Source organism: Lytechinus variegatus, chromosome 8, assembly GCF_018143015.1.
Source record: "Lytechinus variegatus isolate NC3 chromosome 8, Lvar_3.0, whole genome shotgun sequence".
NCBI lineage: Eukaryota > Metazoa > Echinodermata > Echinoidea > Temnopleuroida > Toxopneustidae > Lytechinus > Lytechinus variegatus.
In genome coordinates, this window is record NC_054747.1 from 6,146,872 (window position 1) to 6,164,481 (window position 17,610).

General features: G+C 35.7%; 1 protein-coding gene across 1 annotated transcript; it reads left to right on the forward strand.

The window, feature by feature from the left end:
* The first annotated feature begins 4,773 nt into the window (after positions 1–4,773).
* Positions 4,774–15,568, forward strand: LOC121419890. Its single transcript, XM_041614362.1, has 2 exons — positions 4,774–4,939; positions 5,676–15,568. The coding sequence occupies exon 2, from the start codon at positions 5,696–5,698 to the stop codon at positions 12,998–13,000; it is 7,305 nt and encodes a 2,434-aa protein (XP_041470296.1). The 5' UTR covers positions 4,774–4,939; positions 5,676–5,695; the 3' UTR covers positions 13,001–15,568.
* Positions 15,569–17,610: the final 2,042 nt, after the last annotated feature.

Here is a 17,610-nt window from a genome sequence, read left to right on the forward strand (position 1 = left end):
AGGAAAAAAGCGAGATCCCGGGAGCGAGATGTTAATGTTATTTGTATGACAGCTAATTGCTGGATTCACCATTTATTTTTCATTCTTTCATCTAAAACAGACTATAATTTCTTGTATTGTTTTTCACATGTGTGTACAGTTCTATTGATTGATGTTCTAGGGGGGAGGGGGGGGGGGGGGGGTGGGTGGCGTGAGATCGATGTTTAGGTAGGCCTATTTTTAATCGATATGTCATGCCCACTCCCCCGCCCCTAGATCCTGCATCGTACAGATCAGAAATATGCCTAAGACTTTGCAACATCTCTCTAAAGGGAATTTGAATTGCAAAATGATGAAAATGGTCAACACATTTTCGAAGTCTCAACCTGAAAAAAAAATAAAGCATGGTAAAAATGAATAAGTGATTTTGTATATTTCCAATATTTCCCAACTGAAAATTAACTTACTGAAAACACACGTTCGTGATACGTAGGTGTCATTTTCAAGTGACCAAACATTAAAGCGGAAGTTCACCCTGACAAAAAGTTTATTGTGAACATAGCAGAACTTAAACGTAATGATAAGCATTGATGAAAGTTTTACGAAAATCCATCAAAGACTTTAAAAGTTATTAGAATTTGTATAATTTTTTTTTTATTTGTATAGTCGCTGATTGAAAAAAAATCAATGAAATGTCCGTCACCACCCAAAGCAATCGCTCTCATGGCTCATGTTTTAAAATGACCTCAGTGGCTGCCCAAATGATACCCAAGAGAAACGATTTTCATCTCATGTTTACCGGATTTAATGGTTCAGCAAATCTTGGCAGATTATCTAAATTTGTTGTCGAGTGTCCTGATGACAGATCTAGCCCAGCTGCTTCACCCACCCAAGGTATTATGCAATGTACCTTAAATGACGAAGGAGGTATCACTTGCTTTGGCTGTAGCTTCATTTTTTTTATTTCTTAAAGAGTTCATAGCAAAAGCCTAAAGGTATATAAAATATATTTTAACTCGTTAGGACCTCAAAATTTTTAAAACATTCCTAATGGATCGTTCATTAATCTGACATTTTTGTGACTTCTATTTCGTTTTATTTTCTTTCCCGCGGTTGTCAGAAAAATGCGTGATTTATATTTATTTTTGGAGAACGGGAGTCTGTACCGAAAGGTATATTAAATATATTTTAATTCATCAACACATCAAAACAATGTTAAAACATGTCCTGATAGATGCGTGATTTATATTTCCTTTCGGGGAACGGGAGTCCGTACTGAAAGATATAATAAATATATTTTGATTCATCAACACCTCAAAACAATGTTAAAACATGTCCTGAGATAGATCGTTCATTAATCTTAGATGTTTGTGACTTCTGTTCTTTTATTTTCAATTCCGCTGTTGTCAGAATAAATGTGTGAATTTTATTTCTGAGAGAGTTCAAAACGAAAGGTATATAACATATATTTTACATGTAACTCGTAAGGACATCAAAACAATTTTAAAACATACCTAATCGATCGTTCATTAATCTGAGCTTTTGTGACTTCTATTTTGTTTTATTTTCTTTCCCGCGGTTGTCAGAAAAATGCGTGATTTATATTTATTTTTGGAAAACAGGAGTACATAACAAAAGGCATATCAAATATATTTTAACTCAAACACCTCAAAACAATGTTAAAACATGTCCTGATAGATGCGTGATTTATATTTCCTTTCGGGGAACGGGAGTCCGTACTGAAAGATATATCAAATATATTTTGATTCATCAACACATTAAAACAATGTTAAAACATGTCCTGAGATAGATCGTTCATTAATCTTAGATGTTTGTGACTTCTTTTCTTTCATTTTCATTTCCGCTGTTGTCACAATAAATGTGTGAATTTTATTTCTGAGAGTTCAAAACGAAAGGTATATGAAATATATTTTAACTCGTTAGGACCTCAAAACAATTTTACAACATACCTAATCGATCGTTCATTAATCTGAGATGTTTGTGACTTCTAATTTGTCTTATTTTCTTTCCCGCGGTTGTCAGAAAAATGCGTGATTTATATTTATTTTTGGAGAACGGGAGTCCATATATAACGAAAGGCATATCAAATATATTTCAACTCAAGCACCTCAAAACAATGTTAGAACATGTTCTGATAGATGCGTGATTCCTCTCGGAGACGGGAGTCCGTACTGAAAGATATATCAAATATATTTTAATTCATTAACACCTCAAAACAATGTTAAAACATGTCCTGATAGATCGTTCATTAATCTTAGATGTTTGTGACTTCTGTTCTTTTATTTTCATTTCCGCTGTTGTCAGAATAAATGTGTGAATTTTATTTCTGAGAGAGTTCAAAGCGAAAGGTATATAAAATATATTTAAACTCGTTAGGACCTCAAAACAATTTTAAACCCTACCTAGTCGATCGTTGAGATGTTTGTGACTTCTATCTTGTCTTATTTTCTTTCCCGCGGTTGTCACAAAAATGAAAGATTTATATTTACTCTCGGAGAATGGGAGTCCGTACTGAAAGATATAATAAATATATTTTGATTCATCAACACCTCAAAACAATGTTAAAACATGTCCTGAGATAGATCGTTCATTAATCTTAGATGTTTGTGACTTCTGTTCTTTTATTTTCAATTCCGCTGTTGTCAGAATAAATGTGTGAATTTTATTTCTGAGAGAGTTCAAAGCGAAAGGTATATAAAATATATTTAAACTCGTTAGGACCTCAAAACAATTTTAAACCCTACCTAATCGATCGTTGAGATGTTTGTGACTTCTATCTTGTCTTATTTTCTTTCCCGCTGTTGTCAGAAAATTGCGTGTTTTATATTTCTTCTCGGAGAACGGGAGTCCATACCGTAAGGTATATCAGATATATTTTAAATCATTAACACCTTAAAACAATGTTAAAACATGTCCCGATAGATCGTTCATTAAACTTAGATGTTTGTGACTTCTGTTCTTTTGTTTTCATTTCCGCTGTTGTCAGAATAAATGTATGAATTTATTTCTGAGAGAGTTCAAAGCGAAAGGTATATAAAATATATTTAAACTCGTTAGGACCTCAAAACAATTTTAAAACATTCCTAATAGATCGTTCATTAATCTGAGATATTTGTGACTTCTATTTTCTTTTATTTTTCTTTCCCGCTGTTGTCAGAAAATTGCGTGTTTTATATTTCTTCTCGGAGAACGGGAGTCCATACCGAAAGGTATATCAGATATATTTTAATTCATCAACACCTTAAAACATGTCCTGAGATAGATCGTACATTAATCTTAGATGTTTGTGACTTCTGTTCTTTTATTTTAATTCCGCTGTTGTCATATACATGTGTGAATTTTATTTCTGAGAGTTCAAAACGAAAGGTATATGAAATATATTTTAACTCGTTAGGACCTCAAAACAATTTTACAACATATACCTAATCGATCGTTCATTAATCTGAGATGTTTGTGACTTCTAATTTGTCTTATTTTCTTTCCCGCGGTTGTCAGAAAAATGCGTGATTTATATTTATTTTTGGAGAACGGGAGTCCATATATAACGAAAGGCATATCAAATATATTTCAACTCAAGCACCTCAAAACAATGTTAGAACATGTTCTGATAGATGCGTGATTCCTCTCGGAGACGGGAGTCCGTACTGAAAGATATATCAAATATATTTTAATTCATTAACACCTCAAAACAATGTTAAAACATGTCCTGATAGATCGTTCATTAATCTTAGATGTTTGTGACTTCTGTTCTTTTATTTTCATTTCCGCTGTTGTCAGAATAAATGTGTGAATTTTATTTCTGAGAGAGTTCAAAGCGAAAGGTATATAAAATATATTTAAACTCGTTAGGACCTCAAAACAATTTTAAACCCTACCTAGTCGATCGTTGAGATGTTTGTGACTTCTATCTTGTCTTATTTTCTTTCCCGCGGTTGTCACAAAAATGAAAGATTTATATTTACTCTCGGAGAATGGGAGTCCGTATCGAAAGGTATATCAGATATATTTTAATTCATCAACACCTCAAAACAATGTTAAAACATGTCCCGATAGATCGTTCATTAAACTTAGATGTTTGTGACTTCTGTTCTTTTATTTTCAATTCCGCTGTTGTCAGAATAAATGTGTGATTTTTATTCTTAGAGAGTTCATAGCGAAAGGTATATAAAATATATTTTAACTCGTTAGGACCTCAAAACAATTTTAAAACATTCCTAATAGATCGTTCATTAATCTGAGATATTTGTGACTTCTATTTTCTTTTATTTTTCTTTCCCGCGGTTGTCAGAAAAATGCGTGATTTATATTTACTCTTGGAGAACGGGAGTCCGTAACGAACGGCATGTCAAATATATTTCAACTCAAGCACCTCAAAACAATGTTAAAACATGTCCTGATAGATGCGTGATTTATATTTCTTCTCGGAGAACGGGAGTCCATAACGAAAGGTATTTCAAATATATTTTAAGTCAATACAGCTCAAAACACTTTAAAACATTTCCAGACAAAAAGACCCATACATTTTTAGATAAACAGCAACTTAACATTTCAACATTTTGCCGATATCAACTCTAAGTTAGGTATTGGTGTGCGCCGCCGATTAGAACAATATTACAGTGAACTTCGCGGATTGGCAATGAAACTTGACTTTACCGGGATCAAATCATCAAAGCACATGTGAAAATCAAAACATCACGTGTAAAATCGGCCACCACCGAATCGGCGGGTTTGCGACACGCGTAAGGAAAATCCTGGCGAGAACGCTGCTTGGCACTGTACATTATATTGGCATGACAATTACCGGGGGGGGGGGGGCTAAGAGGTCCCTTCAACTATTTGCACAGTATTTCCATCAAGCAAAGTAATTTGACCGCGCCACTCTCTGACTTTTTACTTTCAAGTCTTGTGCATCCTTTGAGACCAAAGTTGCGATGCCCAGGTACGTGGTTCTGAAAGTACACATTATTTGGTCAGACCAAAAATTGCTCAAAAGCATAATTTTGTGTACAAAGTACATGTAAATGCAAATTGTGGTTTCAGCTAGAGATGATAAATTTATGATTTTTAGTTTTGCTGGTATAAATGCATTTATTTTATGCTATTTATGATCTCAAAAAGAGTCCCTGACGAAGTTCATAAAAAAACAATGTGTTTTTTTTACAAGCAAATATACTTTATTGGTTTAAAGCCAGCATATTTACAATACGGAACCAAAGATACCTTCTGTGTACGCAGAAAGGTACAATGTGTACAAAAGGTTAAAAAAAAATAAATACATAAGAAATTGCAAAAAAATCAATATAATACATATGAATAAATCTGATGTCACATCTGTTTTAATGAACAAAGAGTTTGTACACCTAAAAATACAACATTTGAAGCTTTATTTAGGGAGTAAGGGGAAAAAGAATGATTTTGCATACTAATTATGCATTCATTTGCATAATCAATTAATAGAAATTGGCATGGGGGGAGGGGGGTGTCTCCCAGGTCATCGACAGCCAAGATCTCAGGGGGGAGGGGGGTGTCTCCCAAGTCATCTCTCAAACTAACCCTGCCTAGATAGGGTTAAGAAGGAAGACCAAACCTACCATTGCTTTCATGAGTGTTTTGAAATTCTTGTTTAGTGTTGAGGTTTGATTACCACCCTTTACATGTATGTTTATGACAACCAGGTACTACTTCAAGGATTGACATGTCCTCAGAGTGCACTGGAAAAGATCTATCTCAAGAGCAAGGCAGCATCAAAGACTATAGCCAGGAATCTCAAGGAGTAGATAGACCTCACTTACCAGCATCCATAGAAAACTCATGTGACCTTGGAGAGGAGAGGTCACAAAGATGTTTGAGAGGATCAAATGATCTCGCTTGTCATGTCAGTGTAGACCACAGAAGCAATTCTTGGTCATGTTGCAAGTTTTCTTCCAATCCTAAAGACATTACTCAAAAGCAGAGTCATGCACAGAGTGAAAGCAAAAAAGGATTTGATGAAAATGCTCATGAGAAAATAGATAAAACAGTTGATGTACATGTACCTAACGACATTTGTAAAGGCAATGTTTCAAATAGTACAGTACATTCAGAATCATTGTGTAATGAACAGACGTCTCTTAAAAGGCCTCATGTGTGCTCTCAATGTGGGAAAAAGTTTCAGAAAATGTTGAGTCTCAAAGTCCATATGTATACACATACAGGTAAAAAGCCTTTTGAATGTTCTTTATGTCCACAATCCTTTAATAGTATGAAGCAACTCGTAAGGCATTCATCAGAACAACATGGGAATGAAGTGACTGAATGTAGAAAGAAGATTACTTCTGAAAATAAAGACATTGCTCACAATGAAAAGTTTGTCACAAATTACATGCAATCTGGTGACACATTTGAGAGTCAATCACATGACCCAGGTCACAACAAATCACTTGAAACAAATCAAAAGCAAATACATATAGCAGATCAGGAAAAGATTGATATAACAGATAAGTGGGAACAACATGGTAAAGTTCACCACGAAATGCATCGCCAAAATGATGATATACTAAGCCAACAAGGAAATACAAATAGTTCAAAGAGCACAAGTAAAGGGCTAGCCTTAACATCTATATCACATGAAATTCCTAAGCCCTATGGTTGCTCTTTATGTGGTAAAAAGTTCAGAAATACCAGTCATCGTAAAGAACATATGTACACACATACTGGTAAAAAGCCTTTTGAATGTTCTTTATGTCCAAAATCCTTTTGCCGAAAGAGGAAGCTTGTGAATCATTCATTAAGTATTCATGGGGTATTAATTGTTGACCAAGTGTTTCCTGGGGTAACTGTTGATCAAGACTCTCTTGGGGTAACTGTTGATCAAGAGACTCCTGGGGTAGCTGTTGATGAAGTGTCTAACAGTGGAAACAAGTCTTCCGAAGATCAAACTGAAATCCGAGCTCACAAAAAAAAAATTAGCAAAGGGCTGTCCTTAAAATCTAGATCATATGAAATTCCTAAGCAGTTGTCTACTAGACCCTATGCTTGCTCTCAGTGTGGGAAAAGGTTTAAGAAGAATTATCATCTTAAAGAACATATGGATACCCATACTGGGAAAAAGCCTTTTTTGTGCTGTATATGTCAACGATCTTTTGCTCGTAAGAGGGCCTTTGTAAGTCATTCTTTAAGGGCCCACAGGTTTAGTAACGATCAACTGTCTGAAGAGGGATGCAAGTTTTTTTCCAATCCTAAAGTCTTAGTTTACAAACTATCAATTGAGGATTGTCTTGAGCAAATTAATAGCCCTGGTGACAAGACTAGATCACTTGAAATTCCTAAGCCCTATAGTTGCTCTCAATGTGAGAGAAAGTTCAGACAGGCCTATCATCTTAAAGAACATATGTACACACATACTGGTAAAAATGATTTTGAATGTTCTTTAAGTCCAAAATCCTTAAGACAAAGGACAAACCATGTAAATCGTTCATTAAGACATCATGGTGTAATTGTTGATCAAGTCTCTCATGGGGTAAATGTTCATAAATTCTCTCATGGGGTAATTGTTGATCAAGATTCTAATGGAGTAACTGTTGATCAAGATTCCTATGGGGAAACTGTTGATCAGGTGTCTAACAGTGGAAACAAGTCTTCTGGGTATCAAACTGAAATTCTTTCTCAAAAGAAACCAATACTAAGTAAAGGAATCTCCTTGAAATCAAGATCTCATGAAATTCCTAAGCCATATGGTTGCTCTGTATGTGGGAAAAAGTTTAGAAATACCAGTCATCGTAAAGAACATATGTACACACATACTGGTAAAAAGCCTTTTGAATGTTCTTTATGTCCAAAATCCTTTAGCCGAAAGAGGAAACTTGTGAGTCATTCATTAAGTATTCATGGGGTAGCTGTTGACCAAGTGTCTCCTGGGGTAGCTGTTGACCAAGTGTCTCCTGGGGTAGCTGTTGACCAAGTGTCTCCTGGGGTAGCTGTTGACCAAGTGTCTCCTGGGGTAACTGCTGATCAAGAGACTCATGGGGTTGCTATTGATCAAGAGTCTCTTGGGGTAACTGTTGATCAAGAGACTGATGGGGTAGCTGTTGGTCAGGTGTTTAACAGTGGAAACAAGTCTTTCGAGGATGAAACTGAAATTCTTGCTCAAAAGAAACCAATTAGTAAAGGGATGTCCGTAAAATCTAGATCTCATGAAATTCCTAAGCAATTGTCTACCAGACCTTATGCTTGCACTCAATGTGGGAAAAGCTTTAAGCAGAATAATCATCTGAAAGAACACTTGTACACACATACTGGTAAAAGGCCTTTTGAATGTTCTTTATGTCCAAAATCCTTTAGCCGAAGGACTCAACTTTTGAATCATTTATTAAGACATCATGGGATAAGCATTGATCAAGAGTGTCGTAGGGTAATTGTTGATCAAGTGTCTCATGGGTTAGCTGTTGATCAAGAGACTCTTCAGGTAGCTGTTAATCAAGAGACTTGTGGTGTAACTGATAATCAAGTGTCTCTTGTAACTGTTGGTCAAGAGACTTGCGGGGCGACTGTTAATCAAGTGTTTCATGGGGTAACTGTTGATCCAGAGACTCATGGGGTAACCCCTGATCGAGAGACTTGTGGGGTAACTGTTGTTCACGATTCTTGTGGGTTAACTGTTGATCAAGTGTCTCAACAGGTAAATGTTGACCAATTCTCTCATGAAGTAACTGTTGATCAGGTGTCTCATCAGGTAGCTGTTGATCAAGAGATTTGTGGGGTAACTGTCGATCAAGAGTCACTTGTAACTGTTGATCAAGAGTCTCTAGGGGTAACTGTTGATCAAGAGAGAGTAACTGCTGATCGAATGTCTAATAGTGGAAACAAGTCTTCCGAGTATCAAACTAAAATTCTTGCTCAAAAGAAACCAATTAGTAACAGAATCTCCTTAAAATCTAGATCACATGAAATTCTTAAGCCCTATGGTTGCTCTGTATGTGGGAGAAAGTTCAGAAAGACCACTCATCGTAAAGAACATATGTACACACATACTGGTAAAAAACCTTTTGAATGTTCTTTATGTCCAAAATCCTTTAGCCGAAAGAGGAACCTTGTGAATCATTCATTAAGTATTCATAGGGTAGCTGTTGATCAAGAGTCTCGTGGGGTAGCTGTTGATCAAGAGACTCCTGGGGTTACTGTTGACCAAGGGTCTTGTGGGGTAACTGTTGATCAAGAGACTCATGGGGTAACTGCTGATCGAGAGACTCATGGGGTAACTGTTGTTCAAGTGTCTCATCAGGTAGCTGTTGATCAAGAGACTCATGGGGTAGCTGTTGATCAAGAGATTTGTGAGGTATCTGTTGATCAAAAGTCTCTTGTAACTGTTGATCAAGAGACTCATGGGGTAACTGTTGTTCACGATTCTTATGGATTAACTGTTGATCAAGTGTCTCAACGGGTTAATGTTGACCAATTTTCTCATGAAGTAGCTGTTGATCAAGAGACTCATAGTGTAATTGTTGATCAAGAGACTCATGGGGTAACTGTTGATCAAGTGTCTCATCAGGTAGCTGTTGATCAAGAGACTCATGGGGTAACTGTTGAACAAGTGTCTCATCAGGTAGCTGTTGATCAAGAGACTCATGGGGTAGCTGTTGATCAAGAGATTTGTGAGGTATCTGTTGATCAAAAGTCTCTTGTAACTGTTGATCAAGAGACTCCGGGGGAAATTGCTGATCGAATGTCTAATAGTGGAAACAAGTCCTCCGAGTATCAAACTGAAATTCTTACTCAAAAGAAACCAATTAGTAAAAGAATCTCCTTAAAATCTAGATCACATGAAATTCCTAAGCCCTATGGTTGCTCTGTATGTGGGAGAAAGTTCAGAAAGACCACTCATCGTAAAGAACATATGTACACACATACTGGTAAAAAGCCTTTTGAATGTTCTTTATGTCCAAAATCCTTTAGCCGAAAGAGGAACCTTGTGAATCATTCAGTACGTATTCATAGGGTAGCTGTTGATCAAGAGTCTCGTGGGGTAACTGTTGATCAAGACTCTCATGGGGTAGCTATTGATGAAGAGTCTCTTGGGATAGCTGTTGATCAAGTGTCTAACAGTGGAAACAAGTCTTCCGAGGATCAAACTGAAATCCTAGCTCAGAAAAAAAAAATTATCAAAGGGCTGTCCTTAAAATCTAGATCACATGATATTCCTAAGAACATATCTACTAGGCCCTATGCTTGCACTCAGTGTGGGAAAAGGTTTAAGAGGACATGTCATCTGAAAGAACATATGTACACACATACTGGTAAAAAACCTTTTGAATGTTCTTTATGTCCAAAATCCTTTAGCCGAAAGAGGAACCTTGTGAATCATTCATTAAGAGATCATGGGATAGCTGCTGATCAAGTGTCTCGTGAGAGAACTGTTGACCAAGAGTCTAACTGTGAAAAGCAACTAATTGATTCCAATCAAAAAGACATTTCTGATCAAGATAACATGCAAATCAGCCATGACAAAGATTGTACAGGTCATAACCCATCAGTACAAACAAACACTGACACCCTTAATTATGTTTGTTCATGTGGAGAAAGTTTTCATTCGTTTGAACAACTCACTGTCCACACAAAGACAGTTGGGGGAGGGGAACCCATGAAATGTCCAAATTGCGATGAGGTGTTTTGTCATAGGTCTTCATACATTTGCCATATACTTATGCACTTGGAAAAGAATCACAAATGCCCTGAATGTGAACAAACCTTTCGATGGAGCTATGAATTAACAGCACACATGAAGTCACATCTTACGAAAAGTAATGAAAACACAAATCTCCCAACTGAATTTCGAAGAGGCAAAAAATTAATTAAGGCATGCTCCTCAAAAAAAGATCGTAAATATGGGTCATATGTGTGCTCTCAATGCAATAAGCATTTTAAAAAGTCATCATGCTTGAGAGAGCACATAGCTATTTTCCATACAAGGGAAAAATATTTGTCTTGCTCTAAATGTTCATCAAGTTTTATTAAACGGAAATCACTCATATGGCATTCTGCAAAATACCATGGAGTTGTCCTTGATCAGATCTGTGAATGTGGAAAGGGGTTTTCTTCCAAAGCAGAAGTTATTGCTCACATTACCACACATGATACCTTGCAATCACAAGGCTTAGGAAATCATCAGCAAACACATGGGACAGCTCATGATCAAAGGAATTCTAATGAAAAGGTGTCCAACAAGGTGTTTCACAACTCTTATTCTAATATGAGCCTGGTTGAAACACAAACAAGTTTTAAAGAGCCTCAGTTGAACAAAGAAATGAGTGAGAAGACCAGATCAATTGCCATGACTAAGGATTTGTTTGATGACTCTGATGATGATCAGATGAGCATCAGTTCAGAACTTATTGGAAGGTGTACAAAGAGTGATGAATCTAGCAGTGTTTTGACTGTAGTAGACACTCATAGAAAAAATGGTCAAGAATCAAGTCTAGAGGAGCTTAGTGCTCAAACTGTTGATGAAAGACTTTGTTCCTGCTCTGAATGCCAACAAATTTTTTCTGGCAAAATCTCGCTTTTGCAACACTTGATGAGACATCATGAGGATATTTTGAACAAAGTTTGTGAGTGTGGTAAAAGGTTTGCCAGTGAGGAAGCTCTGTCCAATCACCAGAGAGGACTGGTAAAATGTAATAAGTGCCCTATCTGTAAGAAAACATTTGAAGGTCAATGTTTGTATGAGCTTCATATGGAAATGCATGCAGAGATGCAATACAAGTGTACTGAATGTGAAGACAAATTTGCCCTAGAGAATCAATTAATCAACCATCTTAAGTTCCATACGGGTGGAAAACCATTTGCTTGTTCCATGTGCAAGGCAAGCTTTTCCCAAGACAATAGCCTAGCTGAACATTTGCAAATGCACAAGAAAGAGAATCTCTATGAATGTGTAAAGTGTGGGATACTATTTGTGAATGAAAATGAAATTTGTAAGCATGAACGAAAAGAGCACAAACATTGTTGGTGTCCCGTGTGTGGTAAACATTGTTATGCAAGTAAGGAGTATGAGGAACACATGCAAACGCACAAAGAAGACCCAAGCTTTGAGTGTTTGAAATGTCATAAACAATATCCTCACTTGGAGAGCCTTAAGAGACATGCACCCCGCCATGATGAAAGGAAGATTTTGAAATGCTTGTCATGTGATAAACTATTTACAAGAGAAAGCCTTAGAAAACATGTGAAATGGCATCGCTCAATTAGACCTCATAAATGCATTCAATGTGGAAAGGGTTACATTGGTAGGCAGGAGCTTAAGAAACACATTATAAGGGTCCACACTCCAGCTCTCCATCTGTGTCACATATGTGGAAGAGCTTTTGTCTCTGAAGCACGGTTGTTGATTCATGTAGAATCGGTCCACAAAAAGCAGGAATTTCACACATGTCCTGACTGTGGGTACAGCGTCGCTAACAAACAGCTCCTATCTCAACACCTTTACATATGCAGGGGTGGTAAGCCATACAAGTGCACCATATGCCAAGATCTATTTAGTGATAAGTACGAGTTAAATCGGCACATCAAAAAGCATGCTGGTAAAAAACAATGTCCTGTATGCAAGCGGCAGTTCAAATCAATATATGATGCTAATCTTCATGTGCGGAGGGTACATACAGGTGAAAGACCGTTTCAATGCTCCCAGTGCCCAGCTACGTTTCTTGGATCAAGTGATCTTAGAGCTCATATGAGGTGGCACTCTGGCGTTAAGCGTTTTAAGTGCCCATTATGCAGAAAAGCATTTATAACAACCACTGGTCGCAATAGGCACTTAAAAAGGGTACATAAGGAAGTCAACTATATGATGTGTGATAAATGTGGAGAAAGGTTTTCAGGATTTGATGAGTTATTGAATCACAGGAAACGTCTGTATAAAGAAACTCCCCATCTATGTGTTGTTTGTGAAAACAGATATCAGACAATCTGTGAATTGACTGTACATTTGAAAACCCATTCTAATAAACATGAAACAATGAAATCTTAATCATTTTTGTCTCGCCTGCATAGCGTGACTTACAGGTGGTGCTTTTTTGACGGCGGCACCATCAACACTGAAATCTTAACCAAGGTTAAGTTTTTGAAATGTCATCATAACTTTGGAAATTTATGGAGCTGATTCATATAACCTGGTAAGACTAATCAAGTATCACTGAACATCCTGTGCGAGTTTCAGGTCACATGACTAAGGTCAAAGGACATTTAGGTTTAACAAACTTTAGTAATGTTTGGTATTTGTTGAATTAGTTTTACAACTTTGAAAGTTTATATATATTCTGAAACTTTTTAGACGAAAGAGCAATCAAGTATCCCTGAGCATCGTATGTGAATTTCAGGTCACATGACCAAGGTCAAAGGTTATTTAGGGTCTATGAGCTATGGCAGTGTTAGAAGTTTCTTAATGGCATCATAACCGAGTAAGTTTATGGGTTTATTGAATTAAGGAAACCTAGCTAGGTAAGGGAAATCAATTTTGAATGATTGTTTTGCACACATCTTAGGTCACATGATTATGTCAAAGGCCATTTTGGGTCAATGGACATTGTATTTTATTTTATAAGAATGTTTTCTTTTGTGAATGATTATTTTGTTTTCTTTTGTGAATGATTATTTGATGGAGCTCTGTTTTCAAAGTCATCACTGCTGCTATATTGTGTAATGTAGGCGAGATTGCCAAAAGTGTTCCACTTGTTTCGAGAGGGAAGTAGTACTACCCAATCACACCTAATCAATATTAATGATCTTTAGACAGTCTCTCAGAAATTAGTCAAAGACTCAGAGATTCATCAAAGATCATTGAAAGTCCTAAGATTTCTGAAGATCATAAAATACCTCTAATGTACCAATAAAATACAATTGACTTTAGGTCACTGTATTACTAGTTCAAGGCAATGATAATCTGTCTTTCAGGGTTTTTTCAGAGCCTTTCCACAGGTATAATAATAGTAATAAGCAGTTCTCAGATACACATACTCATACATGTAATACCTTGTAAACAGTCTCTATGCATGTAGAATCATTATTTTCTATACGGCTAATACATGTGCTTCTCAAGAGGGTAAGTTTTAACACAAGATTTGAATCTGTTGAAATCTGTTATTGATCTTATTGGGTAGACATGAGAAAGTTCAGTTATCTTGGAGACTGTTAAATTGATAGTCTGTACCTCTTCTGTACCTCAAAAATGACTGACAAAAATATTTCCAAGATGAGTTTGTGACAGTATATTTATTTATGAAAAGAGGATTTGTCTTCTCAAATGAAAATCCACCAAGAGCAAGACTGCTTAGTGATTGTTAGAAGACTTTGAAATTTACTTGATCTTCAAATCTATTTCCAATGAACCTTTACAGATTTGTATAAGGTCTTTCGTGGTTCCTGAAAATTATATAAAACAGCACAGATACGGGGTTCATTTTGTTTAATTTGTTGCATATTTGAATTCTTTAATGTTCTAATTGCTGTTACAAGGTTGTCTGACTTTTTTCTGGTGACATGTTGATTTATATTTGTTATCTTATTTCTAAACTTAATTTCCTTGTAAACATTTTTATTTGTATTTTGTAATGCACCAGTAAAAATCAAATTTTCTGTAAAGGGATTAAAGTTAGGTTCAATTCATTTATTGCAGACCCAAATGTACCCTTTGGTAAGTGGATTTAATCATCATTTCATGGTGTTGTATAGTTGGACACATGTTTATTGTTACAAACATTTATTGTTCACATAGTCTGCTGAATATAATAAACACAGAGGTTGTTTGGCTTTCTATTAAGTTATAGATGAGTTGTACAAAAAAAATAGAATACAAGCCTAAACGTTTCCTCAAATTTGAATATTTATGGCTGTATTGCAATTTGTGTTTCTGTGTCGGTGAATAACATATATATTATTCTTCCCTGGAAAATATGTTTTTATGTTACTTTAAGGCTTGGTCCCACAGCACTTACAGATGCAAAGAGGATGTAAAACTGAAAAGAATCTTACCGGCCATTGGAAGACATTATGTATTCGTTGTGTACTCTTTGCATATGTGTTTCATACGCTCGTTATCCAATCCCTCAAGCATCCATGATCCAATGTGATTTAATTGTTCGCACATTTTGTCAATTCTCTTGATGAAGCCACCCCAAAATTTTGCTTGTTCACTTTATCCATTATGTCCGTCGGCCAGTGGGATCAGGCCTTTATTTCTTGGATGTATGAAACACTCTGTATATTATAATGTTACACGTACATCTAGAATGTAAAAAAAAATGTGTTTTGCAATTTGTGTAACCTGATGGTAAAAGTTATGTCTTTGACTCTGCGTTTTAATTGTCTTGGTATGTAATGAGATCAGATTGGTACGGTGTTTTACAGTGTCAGATGAATACATATAATCATTCATATGATGCAGTGAAATTTTGGTGTTTCACTGAACAGAAGGAATGAAGACTCCCACAGCATGAATCATGTAGTGTAGTATATGAACACACTGAACATACTGTGACACACTGTAGCCCTGTACTTCATGTATGAGTGAGATTATTGAATAAAAATTTGAGAAAATGAAGCCACGTTATATCAGTATAGCAACTCTGAATTTAAGGAGATTTGTTTGAAATATCACTACATATATTTATAAGAAAACAGTTTACTCTTCAATTTTAAAATTTCTTGGACCATAGATATCTGGTTTTTTTTTTTTTTTTTGCTAATTTTGGCTAAAACTTTTAGCCAAAATTAGCCTAGCATTTAACTTGCATCATCATTCAACGTGTCAGCTGAGGTAAGATTGACCAATGTACAGCTAACAGCATATACTTGTTTAAAAAAAAGTTTTGTTTATTATGCTGTATTGTTATTGTTTTATTTGCCCTATTGCAGAAATCCTTGCCTCATGAATAAACTCATATTTTTTTAAATATTGAAATGCACAAACTAGTAGTATATGCATTTGTTTTGTTTTTTTATGTTTTAGTATTAAGTCTTGATAGGGGGCTGAACATGCAAAATTGTGGAATTTTATGTCGTGTTTCAACAGAACTTGTCGCAATCCAGATAAATAAATCGAGAAGAGTGTTGGCCCGCCCTCAGAACCCTGTGGTATTCCGCAAGAGAGAGGCAAAGCATCAGACTTACAGCGTTAACACAAAAAATCTGAGAATAAAATGAGAGACAAAGAGAAAGAAAAGTGATACCTCGGTCACATTTGCTCTGCGGCGGCCGCACGGCGAGTCGAAAACAGCGGTTTATTAATTATTATACAAACCACCTATATGACTTGTGGCTCGTACATAAAATGTTCAAGCCGCTGTTTTCGACTCGCCGTAGAACAAATGTGACCAAGGTATGAGCAAGCTATACATGGCGTATCAAAAAACGGGACAGATTTGAAGTCTATGATTTTTTTCTTCAAATTATGATCTCTATATTTTGGTGTCAATAGGTGCTCAGGGACCGGTTGCAGAAAGAGTTGCGATCAATTGCAACTCTAAAAATAATGCGCAACTTGATTTTTAACCATTCAACAGCGCGCATTTTGGACTTGCGATTGATTTTTTTCGCTTGCATTTAAACGCAACTCTTTCTGCAACGGGCCCCTGAAGTCTTAACCGTCAAATGCCATTAAAGTGATTTAGTTTTGTTTCATTCTTAGCGAACACAGAATGTTTTTGTCTGGGGTTAAAAACGAAGCTTGCGCCAAAATGGCATAAAATGATAAATACAATGGTCGGACTTCTTGCTAATCAGCAGACTTCCTCTTAACCTTTTCATTATCTTTGCCATAATTTTCGAATTATGTGGTCAAAATTCATTTCCAAATCTACTTGCATGTATTTGCTTGAATATTTCTGTTGTTCCTTTTTAATACGTTTTTTTTTTTATTCGAATTTTCCTTCTTTAGGCAAGAATATTTTTCTCAAACCGAAGTATGGGATAGCGTTTTATTTCAAATCCTTTCATTGTGTGCTGCAAAGGTTATGATGCCTTTGAACAGTGACATACTGATGGGTGGGGGCTCGGGGTGCCCCCCCCAAAAAAAAAAAAAATAATATTAATAATAATAAATAAATAACTAGATAAAAAAAAATCATGATCAAGAAAAAAGTGAAAAGGAAAATAACATAAAAAATGAAATGTGATATCATTTTCTGAATATTAAGTCAAAATCACAAAGTTAGATATTTTGATAAAAAAGTGGAAATTTTTGCTTGCTCGCTTCACATGCAACTTTTTGATACATTTTACCCGATCTGCCATATCTTGCTCCTTCAAAATTGACTCAATACACCATTGCCATTGAAAGACATGAATCCTTTCCTGTTTGTCCTCTCAAACACATAATTAAACTTGGTGAAGGATTCAATAACCCCTTGAAAAGTCTTTTATAGGTATCAACATAATTTGTTTCACATAATAAAAGGATTTGAATAATTACAAATTCTGACAAAAAGTCTTCTTTTCTTACTTATGAAGGAAAAATCAAAGGTAAAAGAAGTTAAATGAAAAACAAAATAATTCAGATAAATAAATTTGTAAATGAAATTTGACAGCATAATTCGAAAATTATGGCAAAGAAAAATGAAAAGATTAAGAGGAAGTCTGCTGATT

What these genes read in the sequence shown, in the direction of transcription:
- LOC121419890 (XM_041614362.1), top strand. Translation starts at nt 5,696, where the DNA reads ATGTCCTCAGAGTGCACTGGAAAAGATCTATCTCAAGAGCAAGGCAGC.